At 45.4% G+C, this 24,805-nt stretch overlaps 2 protein-coding genes and 1 pseudogene across 7 annotated transcripts in view; 1 reads left to right on the top strand and 2 right to left on the bottom strand.

The window, feature by feature from the left end:
• The window catches only part of LOC144672036 (uncharacterized), a 1,123,005-nt pseudogene that overhangs the window by 569,818 nt on the left and 528,382 nt on the right, over nucleotides 1–24,805 (top strand). The gene's annotated exons all lie outside the window — the stretch shown is intronic.
• The window catches only part of LOC144672033 (NACHT, LRR and PYD domains-containing protein 3-like), a 1,181,600-nt gene that overhangs the window by 1,056,123 nt on the left and 100,672 nt on the right, over nucleotides 1–24,805 (bottom strand). The window lies entirely within an intron of this gene.
• The window catches only part of LOC144672029 (NACHT, LRR and PYD domains-containing protein 3-like), a 74,403-nt gene that overhangs the window by 11,608 nt on the left and 37,990 nt on the right, over nucleotides 1–24,805 (bottom strand). For all 3 annotated transcript variants that reach the window (XM_078533968.1, XM_078533967.1, XM_078533969.1), the window contains 5 exons: nucleotides 22,788–22,959; nucleotides 22,631–22,696; nucleotides 8,154–9,891; nucleotides 4,644–4,730; nucleotides 4,131–4,301 (listed from right to left, as the gene is read on the bottom strand). In XM_078533968.1, the coding sequence (XP_078390094.1) occupies nucleotides 4,131–4,301; nucleotides 4,644–4,730; nucleotides 8,154–9,891; nucleotides 22,631–22,696; nucleotides 22,788–22,959 (2,234 nt within the window). The remainder of the gene's footprint in view (nucleotides 1–4,130; nucleotides 4,302–4,643; nucleotides 4,731–8,153; nucleotides 9,892–22,630; nucleotides 22,697–22,787; nucleotides 22,960–24,805) is intronic.

Raw genomic sequence — 24,805 nt, 5'->3', positions numbered from 1 at the left:
ATTCAAGGCTGGGTTCACTGAATATATTCAGGGCTGAGTTAGACAGACTTTTGATTGACAAGGGAATCAGGGGTTATGTGGGCAGGCAAGCAAAGTGGGGTTAAGGTCACAGTCAGATCGGCCATGATATTACTGAATATTGGAGCAGGCTTGAGGGGCCAAATGGCCCTCTCCAGCTTCTAATTCTCATGTTCTTATGAGTACAGGAGGAGGAGGCTGGCCCATTAAATCCAGTTTGTATGGAGATTGCAAGAAGGTGAGCAGATGTTGGGCAGGATCAATGATCTGATGTATTCTGCATCAGGTGAGCACAGCACACGATGTTAAACTTAGACCCTTACATGTGACTGAGTATGAAAGTGAAATTGGTAGAAAGGTCATCCCCATTCAGCCACTGGCAAAACCCAGGCAGCAGCATTGGTCGTTAGAGGCATGAAAGCATCTCATTGGAGGGCCCCGGTCAGTCAGGGCTGGTTGCTGCACCGTTGAGACTGAGAGGCCACATCCCTGGAGGAGTGGATGCATCCCTGTGTTACCATGTGGCACCAAGCTACCACCAGTATAGGCTAGTGTGTGTCTTTAATGGGTGGTTAAGATTGGAAATTTATGTGCTTGTAGAAGAGAGCACACAACATTAGAAAACAAGGCAAAACTGATGCCGATGTCCAGGTCTTGCCATCCTTATGCCCATGCCAATGAGGGACAACAAGTTGGGCTCCTGGAGGTAGGGTAGGCTCACGCTGATGGCGAGATGGGTTGTAGAGTTAAGGCAGTGAGTAACCTAATGGATGGGCACAGCAGGGACTCTGGCGACCACAAACATCGTGCTCGTGTACACCACTGGTCGCAAGGGGCTCCAGATTAGGAATACTCTGAAGTGGAAAGTGCATTACTCCCTAATCACCTCCTCTCTCACAAATCAAGGGCTGTTGTGACCAGGGAACAGCCATCTGCCTCTGAGGGGGAGGAAGGAAGAACTCAGACGGTGCACCTTCACATTACTCCTCCGCACACTCCACCAGCACAGATACTGTCATGTCATTGGGCAGTCCCTCGTGATCAGCAAAGGGGTCACAACCTGGTGAGCAGCACAGTCACGCCCGAGCAGCTGATTGAGACAGTGATAGCCGAGGCCACTCACACTCTGAGGACTGTGGGAGGGCAGGGCAATGCCAAGTTTTAAGCTGATTAAATGCCCACTGGAGTCTCTAACAAAGTGGCAGTTGCTGGAGCTGCAGTAAATGTGAACATCTGGCGGAACATACAGGCTATGTGCGTCTGTACTTAAATGTTTACATCCAGGCCATGAGTATTGCCATATCTCTGACATGAGTTTGTATGGAATCCTCTGCTGAGAGATTGGTGACCTTCATGGAGAGTCACATCCAGCATACCACCAACTGGAGATATACACTGATCTGCATGTCATCACCACCCCATTAGCTCTGTGGCGGAAGGGTTGGGCGAGAGGGAGATGAGGTGCCTGGAGTCACCGCCAGGTCCTCACATTCTACTGGTGAGCAGGGAGGGTCCAGTGTGTCATGAAAGGGTATAGGACCGGCTGCATGCATTATCTGGGGGTTCGTCTGCGAGCTCCTGGTGTGGGCAGCAGCTCCTCCTCTGCTCTGACCGTGGCACCAGCACCTCACGAAGCCACGATGACAGAGCCAATTCCAATTTCTGTGCAGGAGGCCCTCAGTATGTCGGGGCCCTCCAGGCCTCAGGCAACCAGAGGACAAATGACACAGTCGTGGAAAGCTTCGGAGAGAAGGGTCAGCACCCTGCCTGCACCTTAGCTGACAGCACAGTGTGCGCACAATGGAGGAGGATCTGTAAATGTTTTTCAAACATTCACCTCACTGCATTTGGGTTTCTCGGGGTTATCCTTTATTATTACATGTCACCTTGCGGTGTATGTGTCTTCAATGAATTCTGAGATGGTGCGCCAAGATAATAGAGATTTACTTTTTCATTTGTTCACACACTAATGGGCTTTTAAAACTTCACTGGCTCCTGCAAAGGGTGAAATGGGAAAGACAACACTGAATGAGGTCAATACATTTCCAATGTATTTGCCTCATGTAGTGATAGCTCCAGGGAAATGTTTAGGACATTCAAATAAACGGCAATAGGGCTGCAGAAGGTGGAAGGTTCATTACACTGAATGGGTGTGAGTAAGGCTGATGCGAAACATGTATGTATTACTGAATCTCGTGCCTCCCTTGTACATATCCCATGGTGCCTTGCCTGTGATGCCTGGGATTCTTCATCATGCAGCGTCTGGTCAACATCCACTTCCTCATCGTCAGAGGAGGCATTGCGCTCTAGGATGTCCTCATTGTTCATTGCTTCTCCCCTCTGTAGTTCCAGGTTGTACAGAGCACAGTATACCACCAGGCGAGACCTTTGCTGGGTATGGCAGCAGCTGTTGTATCTCTCCTCTGCAACTGTGTTTGGGTTCCACACAGTCACAAATAGTCATCCCTTCAGTGGGTAGCACTTGTTTTTATTCTTTCTTGGGATATAGGCATTACTGGAGAGACCAACATGCTTGTCCATCCCGAATTGCCCTGGAGAAGGTGGTGGTGAGTGGCCTTCTTCAATTGCTGCAGTACGCCTGGTGCAGATATACCTTAAGTGCTGTGAGGAACGGAGTTCCAGGATTTTGACCCAGCAGCAGTAAAGGAATGGTGATATAATTCCAAGTCAGGATTGTGTGCGGCTCAGAGTGGAACTTGCAGGTACTGGTGTTCCATGCATCTGCTGCCCTTGTCCTTTCAAGTGGTAGAGGTCACAGATTTGGAAGTTTCTGTCAAAGGAGCCTTGGTGAGTTGATGCTCTGCATTAAGTATATAGTACATGATGCTGTCACTATTGTGGTGGAGGGAGTGAAGGTTTAAGATGGGTGCCAGTCAAGTGGCTCCTTTGCCCCGGACGATGTCGAGTTTCTTGAGTGTTGTTGGAGCCGCACTCATCCAGGCAATTGGAGAGTATTCTGTCCATCCACTGCTGAATGTAGGGCAAGCAGCATCAAAACCTGGTGCACTGGAGAGGTCGAGAGAAGAGGTGGAAAAGTAGAGCTGGGTGACATCAGTGTACATGTGGAACCTGAGGTTATGTTTTTGGATGATGTTGCTGAAGGGTATCTTGTAGCTGAGAATTAGGAGGGGGACCAAGGGTAGGTTCTTGGGAAATACCAGAGGTAACAGTATGGGAGTGCAAAGGTAAGACATTGCTGGAGGTTCTCTGGTTGTGACTGGATGAATAAACATGGAAGCAGGTGACTGCAATTCCATCCAATTGGACAATGACAAAGATGTGTTGGAGGAGGATAGTGTTCTCAACTGTGTCAAAGCTGCAGACAGTTCGAGAAGGTGGAGGATGAATAGCATCTGTAGCTTTAAAAGATGCCCATTCCAACTTGTGGCAGGGGCAGAAACCTGATTGCAGAGGTACTGACATACGGTTGTGTTGCATACAGATTTATTGAGGTACTTTCAATAGCAAAGCGAGATTGGAGATGGAATGGTAATTTACAAGGACAGAAGGGTAAAGGGTAGGCTTTCTGAAAAGGGGCTGATGATTCAGGTTGGGAAGGGAGAGGGTCAGTACCTGAGGAAAGGGAACTTTTAACAATATCAGTTAGGATGATGGCCAGCAAGGGAAGTTGAGTCATTTACAATTTAGTGAAAATTGTGTCGAGAGCAGGAGGTGAGTCTCATGGATAAGATTAGCATGGAGACAGTATTGCGGAGGAAAGGAGAAAATCTAGAGACAGATACAAGATCATGGTTATGGCAGGGGAACATTTGGGAACATTTGTCTCCCTGGGATAGGGCAAGGGAGAGAAACAGCACTGACATCTGAACAAATGCTCTCAAACTGAGTGATAATGCTTGTTGGAGGTGACGGTGTAAGGAGCAATGAAGAGTGGTGTAAGACGTTGGTTGATAATGAAGAGAAATAAAGCCAGGGCTATGTTATTATAGGAATCAGAGTAAATCTGTGGTGCTTATTAATAACACTAATACTGATATAATGATAATGTGCAGTGTTTGTTAATGACACTATTACTGATATTGATAATAATTTACCATGGCAGGCATCCAGTTATTATAAACACGACTTACCTCAGTTCCTGCATTTTGGAGTCTGGATTTTGGAGAGCATCAGACAGCAGTTTCACTCCTGAATCTCCCAGATTATTATAACCCAGCTTCAGATTCGTCAGTGACCGGTTTGTACTTAAAGCAGAGGCAAGATATTTGGCACAAGAAACTGGGAAATTGTTATTATTCAGTCTGAAGTGCAGAGAGAGAGAGAAAAACTATGAAAATTGGGTTAAAATATGGTAGGGATGAAATTGGACTTGGACAGAGTTGCAGAATCGGCAGTACTGCATTGGTCGCTTGTGATATGGATCTACTTCAATAGACCTCAATATCAGGTGTTTCATATCCATCAGCAAATGTAATTTTGCTTGTTTGGCATCACTGACCATGTCCACTTTCATTGTTAATCCTATTACTAATACCCATCATAATGTACAGTGTTTATAATAGCACTATTCCTGATACTAATAACAGCATACAGTGTCAGATTCCAGTTATTATAAACACAATCTCACACAGTCTGGCACTTACTCCAGATTCTGTATTTTACAGTCCGGATTCTTCAGAGCCGCAGACAGTAGTTTCACTCCGGCATCTCCCAGATTGTTACGACTCAGTCTAAACAGAGAGAGTGAGAAACACATTAAAATGGGCTGAAATTTCACCACTAAGTTTTCGCGTCAGAAACCCACCACTGGTGAGAATCTGATTAAAGTTATGATTTTCACATGGGGATGTCATTAATTGGCATGGAGACAGGTTTCATGTTCAGTTAGAGCCATTGGGGGCTGAATGGAGGCAGGTCAGGTGAAGTGTGGATTATTTAGATTCGCATGCAGCCATCACCGAAGATGCTGGTCGTCCTGAGGGAGAGATCAATGGTTTGTGCCAAAGCTTTTCACAGCACCAGAGGGAAGCGAGATGTCACAGGGAAGCCAGAGACCTAGCACCTGGAGCAAGGGCACCCCCACACGTTATCATTGCCAAACTGGAGGACATGAGGGAAGGGAGAGAGTTCCTCTTCGCCGAGGGCGGCAGGAGGAGGCCACCTCATCATGCAGCAGAGGCTCCATTGTTCAGCATCATCTCCCTCCCCCTCCTCTCTCACAACCTGCTATTAATCTGATGAGCTGTCTCCTTCCAGTGCCTCATTGTCGTCAAGGTCCATACCTCTCTAGAGAGCCATGTTATGGAGAGTGCAGCAAGCTACCACACTGACAGAGACCCTTGCAAGAGGGTATTGGAGAGCACCAGCCAACTGGCCCAGGCACTGGAATTGCATCTTGCGAAGCCCGATGGCCTGTTCAACAGTTGTCCAATGAGTAGGTGGCATTGGTTCTATCCCCACTATGACTCTTTCTGGGACTCCTGCAGAGGGCTCAGTAACATCACATCAAAGGAAATCTGTTGTCCTCTAGGACACACACTTTAGAGGTTGAAGTGTCATGGCAGCTGTCAGGAAAGTGAGGGCACACATGGAGGAAGTTTTTGTTGTGGTCACAGTCCAGCTGGACGGTGAAGGAGTGGAAGTCCTTCCTGTTGATTGATTTCACTGGCCAGTCGCTAGGTGCTTGATGGCCAAATGGGTGCAATCGATGATGGCCTGCACCTGGCAGAATGCAGCAATGGAGGGGAAACCCAATGCCCTCTGTCCCTGCATAGCCCGCCTGTCATTAAATGGATGAGCTGTCTAACTCTGGCAAAGAGGGCATTCGTGACCTGCGAGATGGAGTGGTGGTCAGCCATGTGTAACATATCACTAAGGCCCATAGCTGATCATTGGAAGACGCCAGAAGTGAAGGAGTTCAAGGTCACAATGATTGTGACCAGGGCGGTGAGGTATTCAGTAACAAGAACACAGATTGCTGTGACCATCTGCCTGGAGAGTCACAATCTCCTGCATCGCTGGGTCTTGATCATGGCTAGGTAGCTCCATCTTCAAAAATAGTTCCTGTGTTGATGTATTGGCCTCTGTTGCCTTCCTATCCCTCTCTCCGCTCCAATGTCCTTCTGATGCCTGAAGTTCTGTCCGTCCTGTGGAGGGTGTTGTCCCTGATCCAACATCTGACAGCTGTGCCCTCATTGCTGACTGGCACCTTCTTTCTGGGCGGGTGTCCACCCAAATGTTCTTGGCAGCCTTGCCCCTGTTCCTCTGCTTCCTCAATGCGTGGGAGTGACAACCCTGTTCCCATCCCAGGCACCGAGTGCCAACATGCCCTGCCACCTACACAGCACCAAGGACACCACCTCAGTAAGTTCCCGGTTCCTCTTTGGCCCGTTTGTGACGCACTGGAACAACCATGACAGGCTCTCCGCTCCATAGCCACTTCCCTTCAGATGAGCAGGTAAATTGCCCGCCCGTTTGAAAGAGTAAATCTCAAACCTTCTTCCATGTTTACCGGGGTTTTCAAATATCTCAATTTGCTTCAATTAAGAGCTCTGCACCCTCCCCTACCCCCGCCTCCCCCCCCACCCCCCCACCGCACCCCCCCCACCCCCTCCCACACCCCGCCCCCAACCCCCCACACCCATCTCTGCTCTTGCCTTTGGGCAGCCCTGAAACTCCAGCTCAATGAGCTAAAACTCTGACCTGATTCAAATGTTGTACCCAATATCAGAGGAAACATGGAAGCAACATCAGAAATCAATGCAGAGGTTTTGCTGTCACTGAAAATTAAATCTATTGGGGGTAATTTGATGTTTTGTTGATCGTGTATGATGGGTGATATTGGATATCCCACCCATACTATACCTCACCCAATTGTCCTTTCAATTGAATGGAAAAGAGTGAGCAGTATAAACTGGTTTGACTACTGGTGAAGGCCACTTTCACCCCTCTGTGTTTATTAGATAGAGAGTTGTTTGTGTCCAGCCTGTAAATGTCTCTCAGTCTGATCTCATTCCCTGTTGATCAGAATTATCCTCCTGAAGTTCAGGGACTGGCCCCTGAAGTTTTGGGAAACTTGTCTGGTTTCTGCTGTTCCTTAAATCTGGGGTTTCACAAGAATGGAACAATTTTTTGAGAATTAAATGATAAAGCTGTGATTTCCTGTGCTTCATAACTCTGTGCATTATATTAATACCTTAGGGTGAGTTATATTGTGAAACTATGTTAACTGCTTCTGTAAATTCCGCCCCCCTGGATTTTATACAACAGAGAAAGTTTATTCTGTCGCGATACAAAGCTGAAAGTCCCTGTTCTCGTAGTTTATAGGGGAGGGGTGTCTCTCACTTTATTCCTCATTAAACAGGCTCTACATTTACTACAGGTGCAGCTGTTATATTTCAAGGGAATTTCTGGGAATTCCCTATTCACTATGAATCTTCACGTATGGGGTGGGTTATCAGAAAATCCTGTTGTATACCACTGACAGTTTTACTGGAGGCTGTCCGCTCTGTGCAAGAACCAGCCAAAGGTACTAGTTACTGGAATTCCTCCCGGTTGTTCAGCCTGTGTCTGTCTCCTGGGTATAAATAGGTAATGGGGGTATTCGAGCCTTAAAATAGCAGCAGGTTTCCCCATTTAATGAACAGTATTGGGAGAAATTTTAAATAATTAAATTTAAAAAAATCTTCATGTGTAGTTTTCCAAATTTAACAGATTTCACCCTCCCCGCCAGAAATCCTTTGATTATTTAAGATGGTATATAGGAGTTATTTTCCCTTGGGATCTGTACAGCATACAGCTGGTATATTAAATATTATTAGTATTTTTTAAAACGATTTTGTCTGCACTGGTGTTTAATACGTTTAGAATATCTGTATTCGATTCCTCTTGTAGATAAGTAGTTATCACTATTTCTTTTCATCTTAATTCCATGGTGAAACCCTTCAAGTCACCACTAAGTATACCAACAACTTGTCAGCAGACGCATCATTCTTATTTTCCGCCTTGGAATTTTACACTTGTTTTCTTATTTGTAAAGTTTTGCTGACTCTGCCTCTTCTTGCTTGAACTGGAAGGGTTTTTTTTCTTTTATAAAATAATAAATGGTTTTTCAACAATGAAAATACCACCTACAGGCCCAAACAAGCGGTTACCTCAACTCCTGGCATCTGTGCAGAACGGATCCCAGCCGCTGGAGTCCTTCACACTGAATGAAGCAATAGTGTAGATCGAGGTGTTTTATTGTATTACAAAATCCAATGATATGAGACAGGACCGTACAGTCAATTGGGGTCAGTCGCAATCGGCGAAATGTGAGTGTTTTCACAGATCCTGCTACGGCCCGAGTCAGTGCTTCATTCTGAGACTCAAACAGGTCGTGAAATGTTCTCAGGAGGTCCCTTTTACCAGCTTCATTCTCTGCATTTCCAATCTGTCCTTCAACCTTCTCCTTCACCCAGTCAATCACTTGACAGGTTGTTTGATGAAGAAATGGACCCAGAAACTCCTCCAGGATCAGAGCTGACTGTGGGGAGGAAAGGCCAACAACGAAACGGAGAAATATCTCAAATCTCCCATCTTCCTCACTGTGGGCTTCACTGAGGAGTTTCCGGATGTCCTTGGGATATGGAGTCAAGAATTGTGCGAGTGCAGCTACAAACTCTTGGATGGTGAGGTGTGGGAATGTGTAAGCCACACTCTGGGCAGAATCATCTCTCTCCAAAAGTTCCATCAGGAACCCAGACAGGAACTGGGAAGGTTGCAGATTGTACTGGATCAAATCTCCATTTCTAAACACAATCTTCTTCTCAGAGACTCCTGTGAAGGCCATCTCACCAAGCTTCAGGAACACATCACGGGGGCTTTCAATCTCTCGGCCATGGTTTTTCAGAATGTTGTAAATATAGTAGGAATATAGTTGGGTGACGGTCTTGGGAACTTGCTGCTCTTTCCTGTCTCTTTGTGTAAAGAAGGGACCCAGTGACAGACCGAGGATCCAGCAGTAGGAAGGGTTGTAGCACATGGTGTACAGGATCTCGTTCTGTTCCACGTGTTTGAAAACAGCTGCTGCCACTGCCTGATCTTCAAAATACTTGTTGAAATATTCCTTCCGTTCATCACCAACAAATCCCAGGATTTCAGCCCAGATACCGATCTCAGCCTTTTCCAATAAATGCAATGCAGTGGGGCGGCTGGTCACTAGCACTGAACATCCTGGGAGCAGCTTGTGCTGTATTAAACTGTACACAATGTCAGACACTTCGCACCAGCATTCGGGATCTGTGCACACGGGCTTAGGTTCTGTATTTCTCCAATTGTCAGCAAAATCAATACTGTCCTTGAATTCATCCAGACCATCGAATATAAACAGCAATCCCTCTGGGTTCTTCCAGAGCTCTCCCAGAACATTCCCAAAGTAAGGATACTGATCCAATATCAGATTCCTCAGGTTTATTCCACAGTTAATAGTGTTCAAATCCCGGATTTTAAAACTGAAAACAAATTGAAAATGTGGATATATTTTCCCAGTGGCCCAGTCATAAATAATCTTTTGTACCATTGTTGTTTTTCCAATCCCAGGGGCTCCGTTCACTGCTGCTGAACTCCCAGATTTGGATTTTCTGCAGGAAAAACTGCTCTGAAACAACTGATCAATTCGGATCTTTTCCAGTTCTCTCCGGAGATGTTTCTCTCTCCACTCTTCATGGTCCCGGCCTCTTGCCAGTAGTTCATGTTCTACAAGTTTCCGATTTCGAATAGTAGAAATGACCGTTAGCTCAGCGTATCGATCAACCAGCTGGAAAATCTTAACCTTCTCCTCTAGTTGGATAGTGCTCGCTCTCAGTGTTTCAGTTTGTGCCTGGAGTGTTTCCCTGTGTTTCTGCTGAATATCTTCAATTAAAACAGAGAGAAAGTGGTTCTCAGTGTTACTTGTAGACATAAACACAACTTCTCGATAACATTTTAATGATCAGTGAAACATTGCAAGCTATAATTCATAGTTTCAGTAGTGTTTAATGCAGAAATTAAACTGAGTTAATGGAAGCCATGCTTTAGAGTTAACAATGTCCAAGAAGAGTTTGAATACCTCACTTTTTCTAATATTTGGTGAACATGGAGGTGGTGAGATAGTTGATGCACTGGTTTTAATTTTCCAAAATTACCTAGATTCAGGGAAGGTTCCGTTTGGTTGGGAAAATAGCAAATAAAACTCCTTTATTCAAAAAGGGAGAGAGACAGAAAGCAGTAAATTATAAACCAGTTAGCCTAACACCTGTCATAGGGAAAATGTTAGAAGCTATTATTAATTCTGGGCAATCAGGCAGACACAACATGGTTTGTAAAAGGGAAATCATATTTATCCAATTTATTAGAGTTCCTTGAAGATTCTTTGGATAAAGGGTGGGTGTACTATACTTGGATTTCCAGAAGGCATTTGATAAAGTGCCACATCAAAGGTTATTACAGAAAATAAAAGCTCATGGTGTAGGGGGTAACTCATCAGCATGGATTTGCTAGCTAACAGGAAGCAGAGAGTTGGCATAAAGGGGTCTTATTCTATTTGGCAGGATGTGATGAGTGGTGTGCCACAGGGATCAGTGATGTGGCCTTAATTTTTTACAAGTTATATAAATGAAGGGAGCAAAGGAATGATTGCTAAATTTGCTGATGACACAAAGACAGGTAGGAAAATAAATTGTGAAGAGGACATAGGAGGTTACAAAGTGACATAGATAGGTTAAGTGAGTGGGCAAAGATTTGGCAAATGGAATACAATGTGGGCAAATGTGAAATTGTTCATTTTGGCAGGAAGAATAAGAAAGGAGCGTATTATCTAAATGGTGAGAGATTGCAGAGCTCGGAGATTCAGAGGGATCTGGGTGTCTGAGTGCATGAATCACAAAAGGTTAGTATGCAGGTACAACAGGTAATTAGGAAAGCTAATACAATGTTCAATAATACAATCTGGAGCATTGTATACAGTACTGGTCTCCTTAATTAAAGAAAGATGTAAATGAGTTGGAAGCAGTTCAGAGAAGGCTAACTAGACTAATACCAGGAATAGGTGGGTTGTCTTATGAGGAAAGAGTGGACAGGCTAGGCTTGTATCCACTGGAATTTAGAAGAGTAAGAGATGACTTAATTGAATCCTTTAAGATATTGAGGAGTCTTGACAGGATGGATGTGGAAAAGCGGTCCTGTTCAAAAGTTAGGGGTCACTCATGTAAGGCAGAGATGAGGATTTTTTTTCCCTCAGAGGATTGCGACTCTTTAGAACTCTCTCCCTCAAAAGGTGGTGGAAGTTGAGTCTTTGAATATTTATAATGCAGAGCTAGATGGATTCTTGATTAACAAGGGGGTGAAAGGTTATCGGGTGTAGGCAGGAATGTGGGGTTGAGGTAACATTCAGATGAGCCATGATCCTATTGAATAGTGGAGCAGGCTCGAGGGGCCGAGTGGCCTACTCCTGCTCCTAATTCATAAGTTCGTATGCTTGTAGGGAGATTTCAGTGAAGGTTGTGGCCCAAAACCTCAGATCAACGTCAGAATTGCTGCTTCCGACACTGATCAGTACTGGGGGAGGGTGTACCAGAAAGCCCTAGGTTTGGCTGGGAGGGGAAGGTGTGCCGGGGTGGGGAGGATAGGGTGGGGGTTGAGGTTGGGAGGGTGGGGGTTGAGGTTGGGAGGGTGGGGAGGGAGTACGGAGGGAGGAGGGTGTAATGGAGGACACAGCGGCAACTACATAGGTAGGTGCAAGGGGGAGGGGTTTGGAGGGGGGCAGGAGTCCAGCGGGAGGAAAGAGTTTGGAGGGGAAACGGACTCCAGGGAGAGAAAGGAGTAAGAGTAGAGGAAGGAGTAAGGGTGGGGGAGGGAGTAAAGGTGAAGGAGGGAGTACGTGTGGGGGAGGGAGTAAGGGTAGGGGATGGAGTAAGGGTTGAGGAGGGAGTAACGGGTGGAGGAACGCTTAGGTGAACGTGCAAGGAAGGGGTCTGTGGAGTCAATGACTGCCTCCTGGGAAGCAAACTGAGGGTGGGCATGGTAGGAGGGAATGGTGAATATGAGAGGGGCAATGGGCCAGAAGGGTGGGAGGGTGAGGGTGCCATGGTAGCGGTGGAAGAGACAGTTAGGATGGTTGGTGGGAACTTGGAGCCAGACACGGATGCGAGGGGTGGGAAAGAGGAGGTCGGGAGGTCAATCTGGGGGTGGGGTCCTTGGGAAGGTAGGGAACATGGATGTTTACCTGGACATCCTGGAAAGAAAAGGGTTCTAGCTGGTAGGTGATGGTGGGGGTGTGCATGGTGATGCCAGGAGATCCTCAGTGATGGGGGAAAGGACGTGGGTGGCTGGGCGAGGGGGAAGGACGGGGGAGCTGAGAAGAAACCTTACCACAACCATGTGTTTGAAATCAAAAGTGGCGGGAGCCTTGTGTTGGGTGGGTGCAGGTGCTGGAAGGGAGTGTGATCAGTGGCTGGGTGGAGATGCAGGTCAGCTCAGATAGACAACTGCAAGAGAACCCCAGCAAGCAGCACTGAAAATGCCTGGGACATTGAAATTATTGTGATGGATGAAGGCTCTGCGCAGGTGGGAGAATGCTTGCACGAGGGTCCAAAAAGCCCAGCCACACACACAAACACAATTCTTCTTCCAGAATCACTCGCAGTCCGGCTGTGTGCAGCTGAACTGCTAGTGAGGAGGGTGGGTGCAGTGGGAGGACTCACAGAGCCTGCAAATGAAGCTGAAAGACACCATTACACATTTCCCAGTGAAAGTGAATATATTTTCAGATTATAAAGTGAAAAAATGTGTTCACCTGCGCAACCTCTTGTGATCAGAAATTCTTAACTTTTCCAGGCCTACCACTTCCTCTAGATGCTGCCCTGACATCCACAGGAGGGGTGGAGGAAGCCTGTGCAATGTCTGGCCCTGTTGCCTCCGAACACTTTGGCGTGGGTCCTCCTGGGAGCCGAGGCCTTGAGGACCCCGGCTTGCTTTGGCTGTCCACCTGTGGGCCAGCTGCTCCCTCTACGGCGACAGAGGACGAGGTTGAGGATGTCACAGGAAATCGGAGGCAGAGGACAGCCTCTGAGATTTCTGAGTGGATTGCCCTGAGGTGTCCAGCTGCCGCTCCTCTTCCCTGTGGGTGCCTGAAGGCCCTAGCCTAACTCCTTGAGGGGAAGGATCACCTGGAGTGATGTCGAGGTGCCCTGTTCCCCTCGTATTGCCACTGCAGGAACTCACCCATGGCTACAAAGATGGAGTGCAGGTCTTCACGTATCTCTGCGTTCTGCTGGACCATGGTCTCCATGGCATCCGCCATCCTCCTCATTGAGACCTCAAAGCGCTCACATGAGGGCACCACATCATCAAAGAGCAGATGGATGCACTCATCCGACTTATGTGCCACTCTATTGAGAGGTTCCAACAGCGCTGCATGATTTTCCCCCGCTTTCTGCTGATTCTCCATGATAAGTTGAAAGGCTGAATCCAGGGGCTCATCATCTGACTCAGACCTCACAGATGCCTCTTCCCCAGCTCCTAGTGCTGGAGAGCTTGGCTGAACCTGCCTACTTCTGCTGCAGACACATGTCCGTGCGGTGAGCATCAGACTGTGAACCTGACCTGCTCTAGATCTAGGTCTCACCGAGGTGTGTGTTTCTGCACTGGTGGAGGGTGTGGGTGAGCGCTGTGATGGATCTTCCAGGCTTCTGATTTCTAGTTCTTCAATGGGGGAGGTGTCCTCTTGGCTGGGGATGAGGACCTGGATGGAGCTGAGGGACTGGCTGCCTGAGGTCGCTTGGCAGAGCTCCCTGTCAACCTAAGTTGGGACGGTTAGTGCATGGCAGCACAGTCAAAAGCAGGAGAAAGAGCACTCACAGTAGCATGGAGAAAAGGAAGATGTGGTGCAGGATCCTCACATGGGTGTTCTCCGCCGACCTCACCGTCGCCGCGGTCCATGTCCTCACCAGTCAGCGTGATGGCACACTCATCAAAGTGAGTGACTGGCCTAATGTGGGCCACTCCAGCCCAGGTCAGGGAGCTCTCCCTCCTGTTGTGAGCCAGCTTCTCCTGCATGAAAACAGGTGGAGAGAGTGTGAACAGGACGCATGAGACTGTGTGGAATGTTTGTGTGGTGAGCAGAGCCATGGACGGGATGAGGACGGAGCTCCAGAGGATATGAGCCTGTGGAGATGTGAGGGTGTGTGTGAGAGAGTTAGTGGTGTTGTCCCATGAGGTGTGATGTCCCTGTGGATCTGTGATGGGTTTGTAAGTGTGTGAGTTGAGAGTGATCAGAAGAGTGACTTACCCTGGCAGCACGGATGAAACTATTCATCCTCTTCCAGCACTGGGTGGCTGTCCTCTTTTGCAGGGTGTTGGCGCTGACCACCGCTGCCACTGCCTCCCATGCTGAATTGGTGACCTTGCTTGCGGGGATAAAGGATATCATGGGCGGGACTCCATGCATCCAGTAGGCGCTCAAGAGAAGCGTTGCTAAATTTGGGGGCAGCATGTTTCCTCACTTTGGCAGCCATCAGTTTCCAGCAGCTTCCTATCCCTTGAAGTGCACCAGCGCCGTGCAGAGGGAGCCTTTAAATATGACACCCACTTTTCTGAAGGTCTGAGGTGTTGGTGGCGTTGGCGAATCAGAGGCCACCCGCCAGCGACCGGGCATGTTTCCCTGGAATGCATAATTAATGAGGCTAGAATGGGACAATATGGCATGAAAAACTGCCATTGCAGCTGGCAGGTAAAAGGTCGTTTTTCCTGCCCGCTACTGCACTTAGTGCAATTCTAGGATGGTTCTGCCCATGGTCTCACCGAGGACCTTCAGTAAACCTTCAGTACTTTTATATTCCATCCCCCTTGAAAGAAACTCCAACATTCCATTTACCTCCTGAATCCCTTGCTTTTCCTGCACATTAACCTTTTGTGATTCATGTACCAGGACACCCATGTCCTTCTGTACCACCGAACTTTGCAATCTCCATTTAAATAGTGTACTGCTTTTCTATTCTTCATGCCAAAGCGGACAAGTTCATATTTTCCCACATTATATTCCATCTGCCAATTTTTTGCCCACTCACTGAACCTGTCCACATCCCTTTGCAGACTCTCTACCTTCTCTTGACAACTTACTTTACCACCTGCGTTAGTGGCACCAACAAATTGAGCTGCCATAGATTCGGTCTCTTCATCCAAGTCATTGATATGGATTGTAAACAGTTGAGACCCCAACACTAATCCCCATGCCAATCGGAAAATGACCCATTTAATCCTACTCTCTGCTTTCTGTTAGCTAAACAATCCTTTATCCATGCTGATTTTTTACCCTCTACATCATGTAGTCTCATCTTGTGTAGCAGCAACCTTTGATGTGGCACCTTTGCATATACCTTCTGAAAATCCAAGTACAAAACATCTACTGGCTCCCCTTTATCCACCTTATTATTTTCTCAAAAAATTCTAATAAATTAGTTAAGTACAATTTCTCTTTCACAAAGCCAAGTTGACTCTGCTTGATCAAATTATGATTTCCTAAATATCCTGCTATAATTCCTTAATAATGTTAACAGCATACAGCACTTGCGTATCGATAGCAACGCTGTGTCCGTGCTCATTTAACATTGCTAGCCTTTTCACCAATGTTCCACTTAAGGAAGCCATAAATATGTGCTCTGCAGCTCTACATCATGGCAATCCAAACTCGCCACCATTGCTTTAATGAGTATTCATCGAGTTTATGAACTCAGCAACTCATGCAGTTGAGGTCAGTTTTAATGACACCGTGTATGGCCAAGTAGATGGTGTTGCCACGGGATCACCTCTAGGCCCAGCTCTCGCAAACATCTTTGTTGGGTTCCAAGAGAAATGTGTCTTTGTTGGAATGACACCTAACCTCCTATCCCTCGCATATTTCCAATACGTGGATGATACGTTTGTTATATTTAAATCCGCAGCTGCATGTAATAATTTTCTTCCGTGCCTTAAGGGGCTCCATCCTGCACTCAAGTTCGTCTTTGAAATGGAGCAGACGAATGAACTCCCGTTCCTTGATGTACTAGTTGAGAAATCTGCCAGGGGCTTCTCTGCCACAGTCTACCACAAGCCTACTTTCACTAGTCAATCTACACGTTGGGATTCTCACAGTTCCACACTTGATAATATTGGTCTTATTGGCAACCTTGTAAATAGGGCCCAAGTCATTTGCTCACCATGCAAGTTTGATGCTGAAATAAGACACATCAAAGAGATCCTGCAGGATAATCGCTACGCTGATCAGATCATTTTGCACTGTATATCATGCAAACACATGAATGGGCCTAAGGCCTTCACTTTTGGCCCTGAAAAGTACCCCGTCTATCTCAGGTTACCCTGGAAGGACAAGGTATTTCAATAATTTGAGGAACAGGTGAAGCTAGCTGTTTGACGCTGCCAATATGCAGTAGCAACGCAAGTGGTATTCGCCACTAACAGGATGCTGCCAACAAGCCAAAAAGGCTTTCTGCCTCTCACACAAATGAGTAATGTGGTGTATGAATTTCAGTGCTAATGTGACGTTAGGTATATAGGCCGTACATGCCAAAGACTGGCGGATCATAACAAACAGCATGCCCCAGTCGCTGCTCACAACGGGCAAGGTACAGACTGTACCCAACAAGCCTTTGCTTGCAAAACACAAAACACAGTGTCCAACATTAAAATGGCAAAATAAAACGATTCTGGATTTCTTTTCATATCACATGGAACCCGACACCAATGCATCTACTATCTGTGCAGCCACTTCTTTTAAGACCCTAGGATGCAGGCCATCTGGTTCTGCGGCCTTGTCAGTGTTTAGGTCTAATAGTTTTCCCAGCACCTTTTCCCTAATGATGGTGATTGTTTTAAGTTCCTCCCTCCCGTTCAACTATTCATTTTCGAGTGTCTTCGGGAAGCTTTCTAAGTCTTCTATAGTGAAGACAGACAGAAAATACCGGTTCAATGTTTCTGCCATTTCCTTGTTTTCCATTATTAATTCCTCAGGGTCACTCTCTAAAGGACCAACTGTGGTTTGATTCACACTTTTCCTATTTAAATACTTGTAGAAACTCTTGCTATCTGCTTTTATATTCCTAGCTAGCTTTCTTGCAAAATCTACTTTCTCCCTCTTTTCAACATCACACATAATCTTGCTTTTAGGGTGGTCAATGTGCTAATAGATCAATCTGTGAAACTGTCAATGATGCAGGTCTTCTGCAGAAATGGGAAACAGGACATTGCATATCAGTGGGAGAAGGACAGACTCTGAAAGGTCAGCAGTCTTACCACTGAACATAGAAGAGTTGCACTCTTATTACATCAGGCCTGGGCAGGTTACCTTGACATCATGTCCACTGAGAGGAAGAGTTCTGAATATACAAGAGCTCCACTGTAATTGTGGCAGGCTGTGTGGAGGTATATTGGGTAGAACTGGGTGAGGAATATATTGTGAATGAATATGAATTCTACTTGGCATGCTGTCTGTCCCATAATTGAGCTTTTCACCCTGTATCCTCAGCAGCACGAAGAACATGTGTATCGATCTCCATAATCTCAGCGGTTTCACCACTGACTCATCAAATTTGCTGATTAAACCTTTATCATTGGTGTTCTTAACTCTAAATTCTAGTATTCCAATGATTTTCTGATAGACCTAAGGACCCCAATTTGCACCCTCTGTCAACCTAAGTTCGTCCAAAACTAGCTGTATTGTAACTCACACCGAGTCCCTTTCGCCCATAACCCATGTGTTCGATAACCTACATTGGTCCAGCTATGTACAGATGTTAAAAGTCTCATTCATGTTATAATATAAGATTAACACTCCCTTTCTTTAATCCACACCAGCTTTAAAACCGTCCAACATCTATATGTTACTCTGAATCTGGCCTATTGTGTATTCATAATTTTCAATCGTACACCATTGGCCAACATGCTTTAGCTTCCTGGGATCCCCTGCTTTAACCTCCCGAATCTTCGTAGAAGTTGCACTGTCTTGGGCAGTTTATCTGGTATGTTATATGCACTGGGGGAAGAACAGATAGCGAATATACAACAGTTAAATTGTTGTTGTTTCAGGGTTTGGGCAGCTTATCTGGGATCTTGTGTGCACTGGGAAAGGGATAGACTGTGGGTATACAGAAGTGAAGCTGCTATTGTTTCAGGATTCAGGTAAGGCACTGGGGTATCAACTGAACTTTTATAGTCAGCTGGTAACAAGATTACAGCTATTCAGAAGTACCTTCTGTACCAGTTGGGGATCTAAAAGATGACATAAAATAAGGCACAAAAATAAATTAACGCAGATGCTGGAAATCTGAAAAAAACACAGAAAAGGCAGGAATATTCAGGTCAGACAGCATTTGTGAAGCAAGAAACAGAGTTAAAGTTCCAGGACAATGGCCTTTCCTCAACTGGAAAGAAAACAAGAGATATTTATAGTTTTCAGTAAGTACAAGGAAAGGGGGGAGAGGTAAGAACAAAAGTAAAGGTCTGTGATAGGGTGGAGAAATTAAATGAGAAAATGAATGATTATGTAATGTAAAATGAGATGAAAGCAGGACAAGTGAAGGAGCAAAAAATGAGTCCAGAGGACGTGTGAGTGAGAATAGCAACATCACCACCAATAGTCCAGGAAAATTGGAGCACAGATTATGATCGAAATTAGTTGAACTCAATGTTGAATCTGGAAGTTGTTCGAAAACAGAGGTGTTTTCCCTTGAGCTTAAATTGAGCTTCATTGGAATGGTGTAGAAAGATGAAGATTAAAAAAAAGAGCGGGAGTGGGATAGAGAATTAAAATGACAGGAACCCAGAAGCTTGGGGTCATGTTTGCAACGTAACAGAGGTGCCCCTTAAAGCAGTCACCCAAACCACATTTAAGGAACCACATCCTGTGCAACATTTAGGTTTGAAATTGAAAGAAGTAAAAGTAAGTTTGATATTTCACTGGGACGGAGTGTTTTGAGTGCTAGATAGTGGGAAAGGAGTAGGTAAAAGATAGGTGTTGTATCTCCTGTGCTTGCATGGGATGATGCCGTGGAAAGGGAAGGAGGTGTTGGGCTGACTGAGAAGTGGACTAGGCTGCAGAATGCCAAGTTGAAAGGTGAGGTGCTGTACCTCCAGCTTGTGCTGAGCTCCATCGGAACTCTGTATCAGGCCAAGGATAGAAAGGTCAGAGTAGGAGCAAGGTGAAGAATTAAAATGACTAGCAACAGGAAGTGGAGGGTCATGCTTGTGGACTGAATTGAGGGGCTCCCCAAAGCTGTCACCCAGTCTGAGTTTGGTCTCCCCAATGTACAGGAGACTACATTGCTACTTGCAAATACAGTACATTAAACTGAAAGTACAGGAAATGTGCTGCTTCACTTGGAAGGAATATCTAGGGCCTTTGTTCAGAATTAGTCATCTGACTACTATATATCTACCCGGCTATGCGGAAAATTGCCCAGGTATGTCCTGTACCCAAAAAGTAAAACAAATCCAACCCAGCCAATTACCGCCCCATCAGTCTACTCTCCATCATCAGTAAAGTAATGGAAGGGATCATCAACAGTGATATCAAGCGGTACTTGCTTAGCAGCAACCTGCTCACTGATGCCCAGTTTGACTTCTGTTAGGGCCACTCAGCTCCTGACCTCATTACAGCCTTGGCTCAAACATGGACAAAAGAGCTGAACTCCCGAGGTGAGGTGAGAGTGACTGTCCGTGACATCAAGGCCGCATTTGACAGAGTGCGGCGTCAAGGACCCCTAGCAAAACTGGGATTAATGGGAATCAGGGGGAAAAATCTCAGCTGGTTGGAGTCACACCTAGCACAAAGGGAGATGGTTGTGGTTGTTGGAGGTCAGACATCTCAGCTCCATGATGCCACTGCAGGAGCTCCTCAGGGTAGTGTCCTTGGCCCAACCACCTTCAGCTGCTTCATCAATTACCTTCCTTCCAACATAAGGTCAGAAGTGGAGATGTTCGCTGATGATTGAACAATGCTCAGCACCATTCGCGATTCCTCAGATACTGAAGCAGTCCATGTCCAAATGCAGCAAGACCTGGACAATATCCAGGCTTGGGCTGACAAGTGGCAAGTAACTATCGCGCCGCACAAGTGTCAGGCAATGACCATTCCCAACAAGAGAGAATCCAACTGTCACCCCTTAATATTCAATGGCATTATCATCACTGAATTCCCCACTATCAACAACCTAGGGGTTACCATTGACCAGAAACAGAACTGGACTTGCCATATAAATACTGTGGATAAAAGAGCAGGTCAGAGGCTAGGAATCGTGCGACGAGTAACCACCTCCTGACTCCCCAATCCCTGTCCACCATCTACAAGTACAATTCATGAGTGTGATGGAATACTTCCCACTTGCCTGGATGGGTGCAGCTCCCACAACACTCAAGAAGCTTGACGCTGTCCAGGACAAAGTAGCCAGCTTTATTAGCACCACTTCCACAAATATTCACTGTCACCAGCACCGATGGACAGTGACAGCAGTGTGTACCATCTATAAGATGCACTGCAGGAATTCACCAAATCCCTCAACAGCACCTTCCAAATCCACAACCACTACCATCTAGAAGGACAAGGGCAGCAGATATATGGGAATATCACCATCTGGAAGTTCCCCTCCAAGCCACTCACCATCCTGACTTGGAAATATATTGCTGTTTCTTCACTGTCGCTGGGTCAAAATACTGGAACTCCCTCTCTAACAGCACTGTGGGTGTGCCTACACCACATGGAGTTCAGCAGTTCAAGAAGGCAGCTCACCTCCACCTTCTCAAGGGCAATTAGGCATGGTGGCCTAGCCAGCGAAGCTCACATCCCATGAATGAAGATAAATAAATAAATAAAATCAGCTTAAAATAGGCTCATGGTCTATTTCTCTAGAAATAAATCAGTGGAATAATTATTCTTAGGTGAAGGCAGATGTGATTAGGCCGAAAAGGGGTCCGTGTTAGACAAGGCCTCAGAAATTGTGGTCGCGCAACTGATAGATGCGTAAAACAAATAACTGCAGTACAAAACTGTGTTGGGCTTTTTATTTAACTTTGCCCAATTAAGGTGCTTTCTGAAATATGTAACTTCATTAGTGTGTGGAAGTATGCTAGAAGTTACTTAAGTGAACAGTCCTATGGTTTAACAGTCTGATAAGGAATGAGAACAGATAGACTGGCTAGCCATTGTGTACCATGCATTAACAGGCCTTATGAACAGTTTTGACCAGAAATGAACGATGAGAGGATAAACATGAACTAATGAAACTCTGCAAGTTAGCTTTAGAGGCTGGAGGTGGAATGTTTCTGCAGAGGATGAAACAGATCAGATAGAACAGCCTCGGGTGAGACAAGGAAATGTTGGGGTAAGGCCTATGCCTGATAAATAAAGGACAGAAGGTACGTGTGAACACTCAAGAAGCTAAATATATTAAAGGTTGGATTTTCAGATCAACGTTTAGACAACAAACTCAATGCTTACAGGATCTTTTGAAATAAAGTTTAAAATGACCTGTGAATAATCCAACCAGGTCCATCCCTAAAAAGGGATATAACGTAACAAACTTTGGGAGGGCTCAGTTGCTCGTGGGGTAGAATTTTCAAGGAAGGCAACGGACCAACATGCCTGACCAATTTGAGAAGTCCTAAAGACGTGAAGCAATAAGGAGAAAAGAGAAGAAAGGGAGAAAGGAGGAGCCAGCTGTCATATATTTTGCTGTATAACTAGCGAGTTATGTTTTGTCTTAAACTGTGATTAAACTCAACGTTCCACCATATTGGTACAGTCGATTCTAACTGATTAGCGAGTGATAAGGTCAGCTCTCTTTTCAAAGATTAAAAATCATACACCTGAATGAAGAGAGAAGAGGTAAAAGGGCAGGTGTGGCCATTTCCTGCACTTGCATGGAAAGGTGCTGTAGGAAAGGGATGGGGTTGATAGCGGATTGGATCTCCTGGAATGGTTTCAATGGCCTGAGGGAGTGAGGGAGGAGTATTCGGAGTATTTTTTTTTCCCATATTGGCTCTGTGTTTTTCTATTGTTTTGCCTCTACCATGAGATCACATGGCTGCGGGGATGGTGATGTGGGGGAATGGGAGGTGGTGGGGGGTGCGGGAGAGGAGCTGTTTAGTCATGATGGTCGAGCCTTTATGGCCTGGGATTAGCTTGATGAACCATCTTGTCTCTTACTGATCAGCATTTAGATTTGTTTATGATGGGAATGATTTCTCTGCTGCAGGAAACCCTTAACATCTGGCTCAAGTCCCTGCTCTTTGCAGTGAGCACAGAGTGTTCTTGCAGCATACAGAGGTTTTTATTAAGATTCACAGCATATCAAGACCCTGCCCGATACAAAACGTCAGATGTAATAGCAATCAGCAGCTAGGTGACGAGAAAAATGCAATGTCCTCATATTTTCAGGATAAACAGAAATCATATCATATGGATTGCAACTTGAATATACGCAGAATAGTTGAAGATTGACAACAAACTTACCAGAGTTTGATTATCTGATTCCCAAGTTCTGACAACTTCTTGAATAAACAGTTCCAGTGAACCAGATTCCCAGAAACAAAATAAACAGTTGCAAATCCCCATGCCATCCCTTACCTTTCAGCTGATTGGGATTTTCAGATAAAGCTTGTATGATGTCCATGTAATCCAACAGCTCAGAACCTGATTAAACCAATTAGATTTAGTGAAATCAGATCTGTTTAACATTATAGTAAAATCTACAGAGTTTGAATTCACTGTGATTTTACCGTACCAAGGTCCTGTATTTCTTTCAGTATTTTATCCAACTTTGGGACCTCATGGCGCATTTTCACAAAGGATTCCCACATTGATCTTCGGGCCCGAAATCCTTTCTCTATCACCAGATTTAGGAGAAGTTTGGAACTGTTCACCCGGTTTCCCTTCTCCGCGAGCTCAGTGACTTTCTGTAAAGAATAATGACAAATATATTGAGGAGCGGTGTGAAAATGCACACACAGAATGAGAAGGAAAAGGGCTGCTCAGTGATGGGATCTCTCAGTTGTTTTGAACACAAAAAGCCGTCATTGGGCCAGGGACTGATCCGCTCTGCACATGGACTGAAAATTCACATCACATTCTTGATTCAGTCATTAATGACATAAGTATGAATAAACCAAATTTGAAATTAGAAATATATTTTGAGGAGTCTCAGAAATGGCTGAGAACCTGCAGTAATTTTAATAGGATTAGGTTTGTTTTCTGTGCTTCAGTGTCCATAATGACATCAGATCACTGATTGACAATATGATCCACTTATTTCTCACACTTACCTCCTGCTGTCACACTTCATGATTTGCTCAGAAATAAAACAGCAGCAAATCAGAACTCGAGGGACAGGGAGGGGATGATTCTGAAATGAGGGAAGAAACAAGAAAACTGTCTAAGAAATTACCACTGACTAATCAAAACAAACATTATGGACATACTGGTGAGGAGAATCAATCATTAATAATAACACTGAAAATCCAATCACTTCTATAACTTTCCCCCTCTGTAGTTGAAATGCCAGATATTAATTATTTTGCCAAACTGCTGCTGGTATCAAACTTCTGTAACTGGGGCCACAAGTACAGCACTGGACAGTATGGACATCATCAAGAACTTACATATATATATAGGACTTCTAACGTTGAAAAATATCCCAAGACATTTCACAGGGGTATAATCAAACAACAGACCCGAGGGAAAGCAGGATAAATGAGCAGAGGTGTCCAAAAGTTGAAGGAAGGTTAAGTTTCAAGAAGGAGTTACAGATGGGTATGTTTTGGAAGTGAATTTCAAAGAGTGGGGTCCAAGACAACTGAATGCCCAGTCATCAGCTGTGGTGTGAAGGAGGGGCTGCACAACACACCATTGTCAGAGCAGCAGAGAACTCCAGTAGTAAAGGAGCTGAAGGAGGTTACAGCCAGACGAGGCACAAGGGACATTTATTTATTTTAAATTGACAGCATTTGAAAACTGGGAGTCACTATAAGTGTGAACAGGAAACAGGGAGCTGAATTTGAGTACCTGAAGATTGCAAGAGCATGCTAGATGGAAGGTGAGGTGGGAGAGCAATTGAATAGATGGGTCTGGAGGTCACAAATGTATGGATTGGGGTTTAACAGGTGTGTTGAGGTTGGGGCAGAGACTGGCAATGTTACATAGACAGAAGCGGGATTTTTTTAATGATGCTGAGGACACAGAATCTGGAGTTCAGCTTGAAATTGGACACTGGAATTGCAGACTGACTGGCTTAACTTCAGGCAGTGGCTGGGTATGGGAATAAAATCAAGTGGCAAAGGATGAAGTTTCTGGTAAGGACAGTAAACGATGGCAACAATTTTTCCAATGTCTAGCAAGGGTAACATAGAGAGTGACGTTCTACACAAAGGGAATAGGGCAGAAAATTACAAAGTGAATGAGTTCAATGTCTTGATGTTCCTATTAGTAACATTCCACACTAACAGCACAGGGGCAGGAAATTACACGGTGAATGGGCTCACTTTCAGGGTGCTACCCACTGAGGAGTGACATTTCACAACAAGAACACAGAATTGGAAAAATCACAGAGCGAAGAAGCTTAATTCTGCGGTGTTCCTCCGGGGAGTGAAGTTGCACAGTGTTATTGCAGGGGCAGGGAATTACAGACTGAATAATTTCAATTTTCTCATATTCCCCTGGGGAGTGATGAGCGATAAGAGGAAAGGAGAAGGAAATTTACCTAGCTGTGTGTAGTTTGGGTTTTCCATTATCAAACAAAATAAAAGC

This window comes from Cetorhinus maximus, chromosome 35, assembly GCF_964194155.1.
Source record: "Cetorhinus maximus chromosome 35, sCetMax3.hap1.1, whole genome shotgun sequence".
NCBI lineage: Eukaryota > Metazoa > Chordata > Chondrichthyes > Lamniformes > Cetorhinidae > Cetorhinus > Cetorhinus maximus.
The sequence above is the reverse complement of the archived record's forward strand: the minus strand, read 5'-3'. Positions and strand labels throughout refer to the sequence as shown.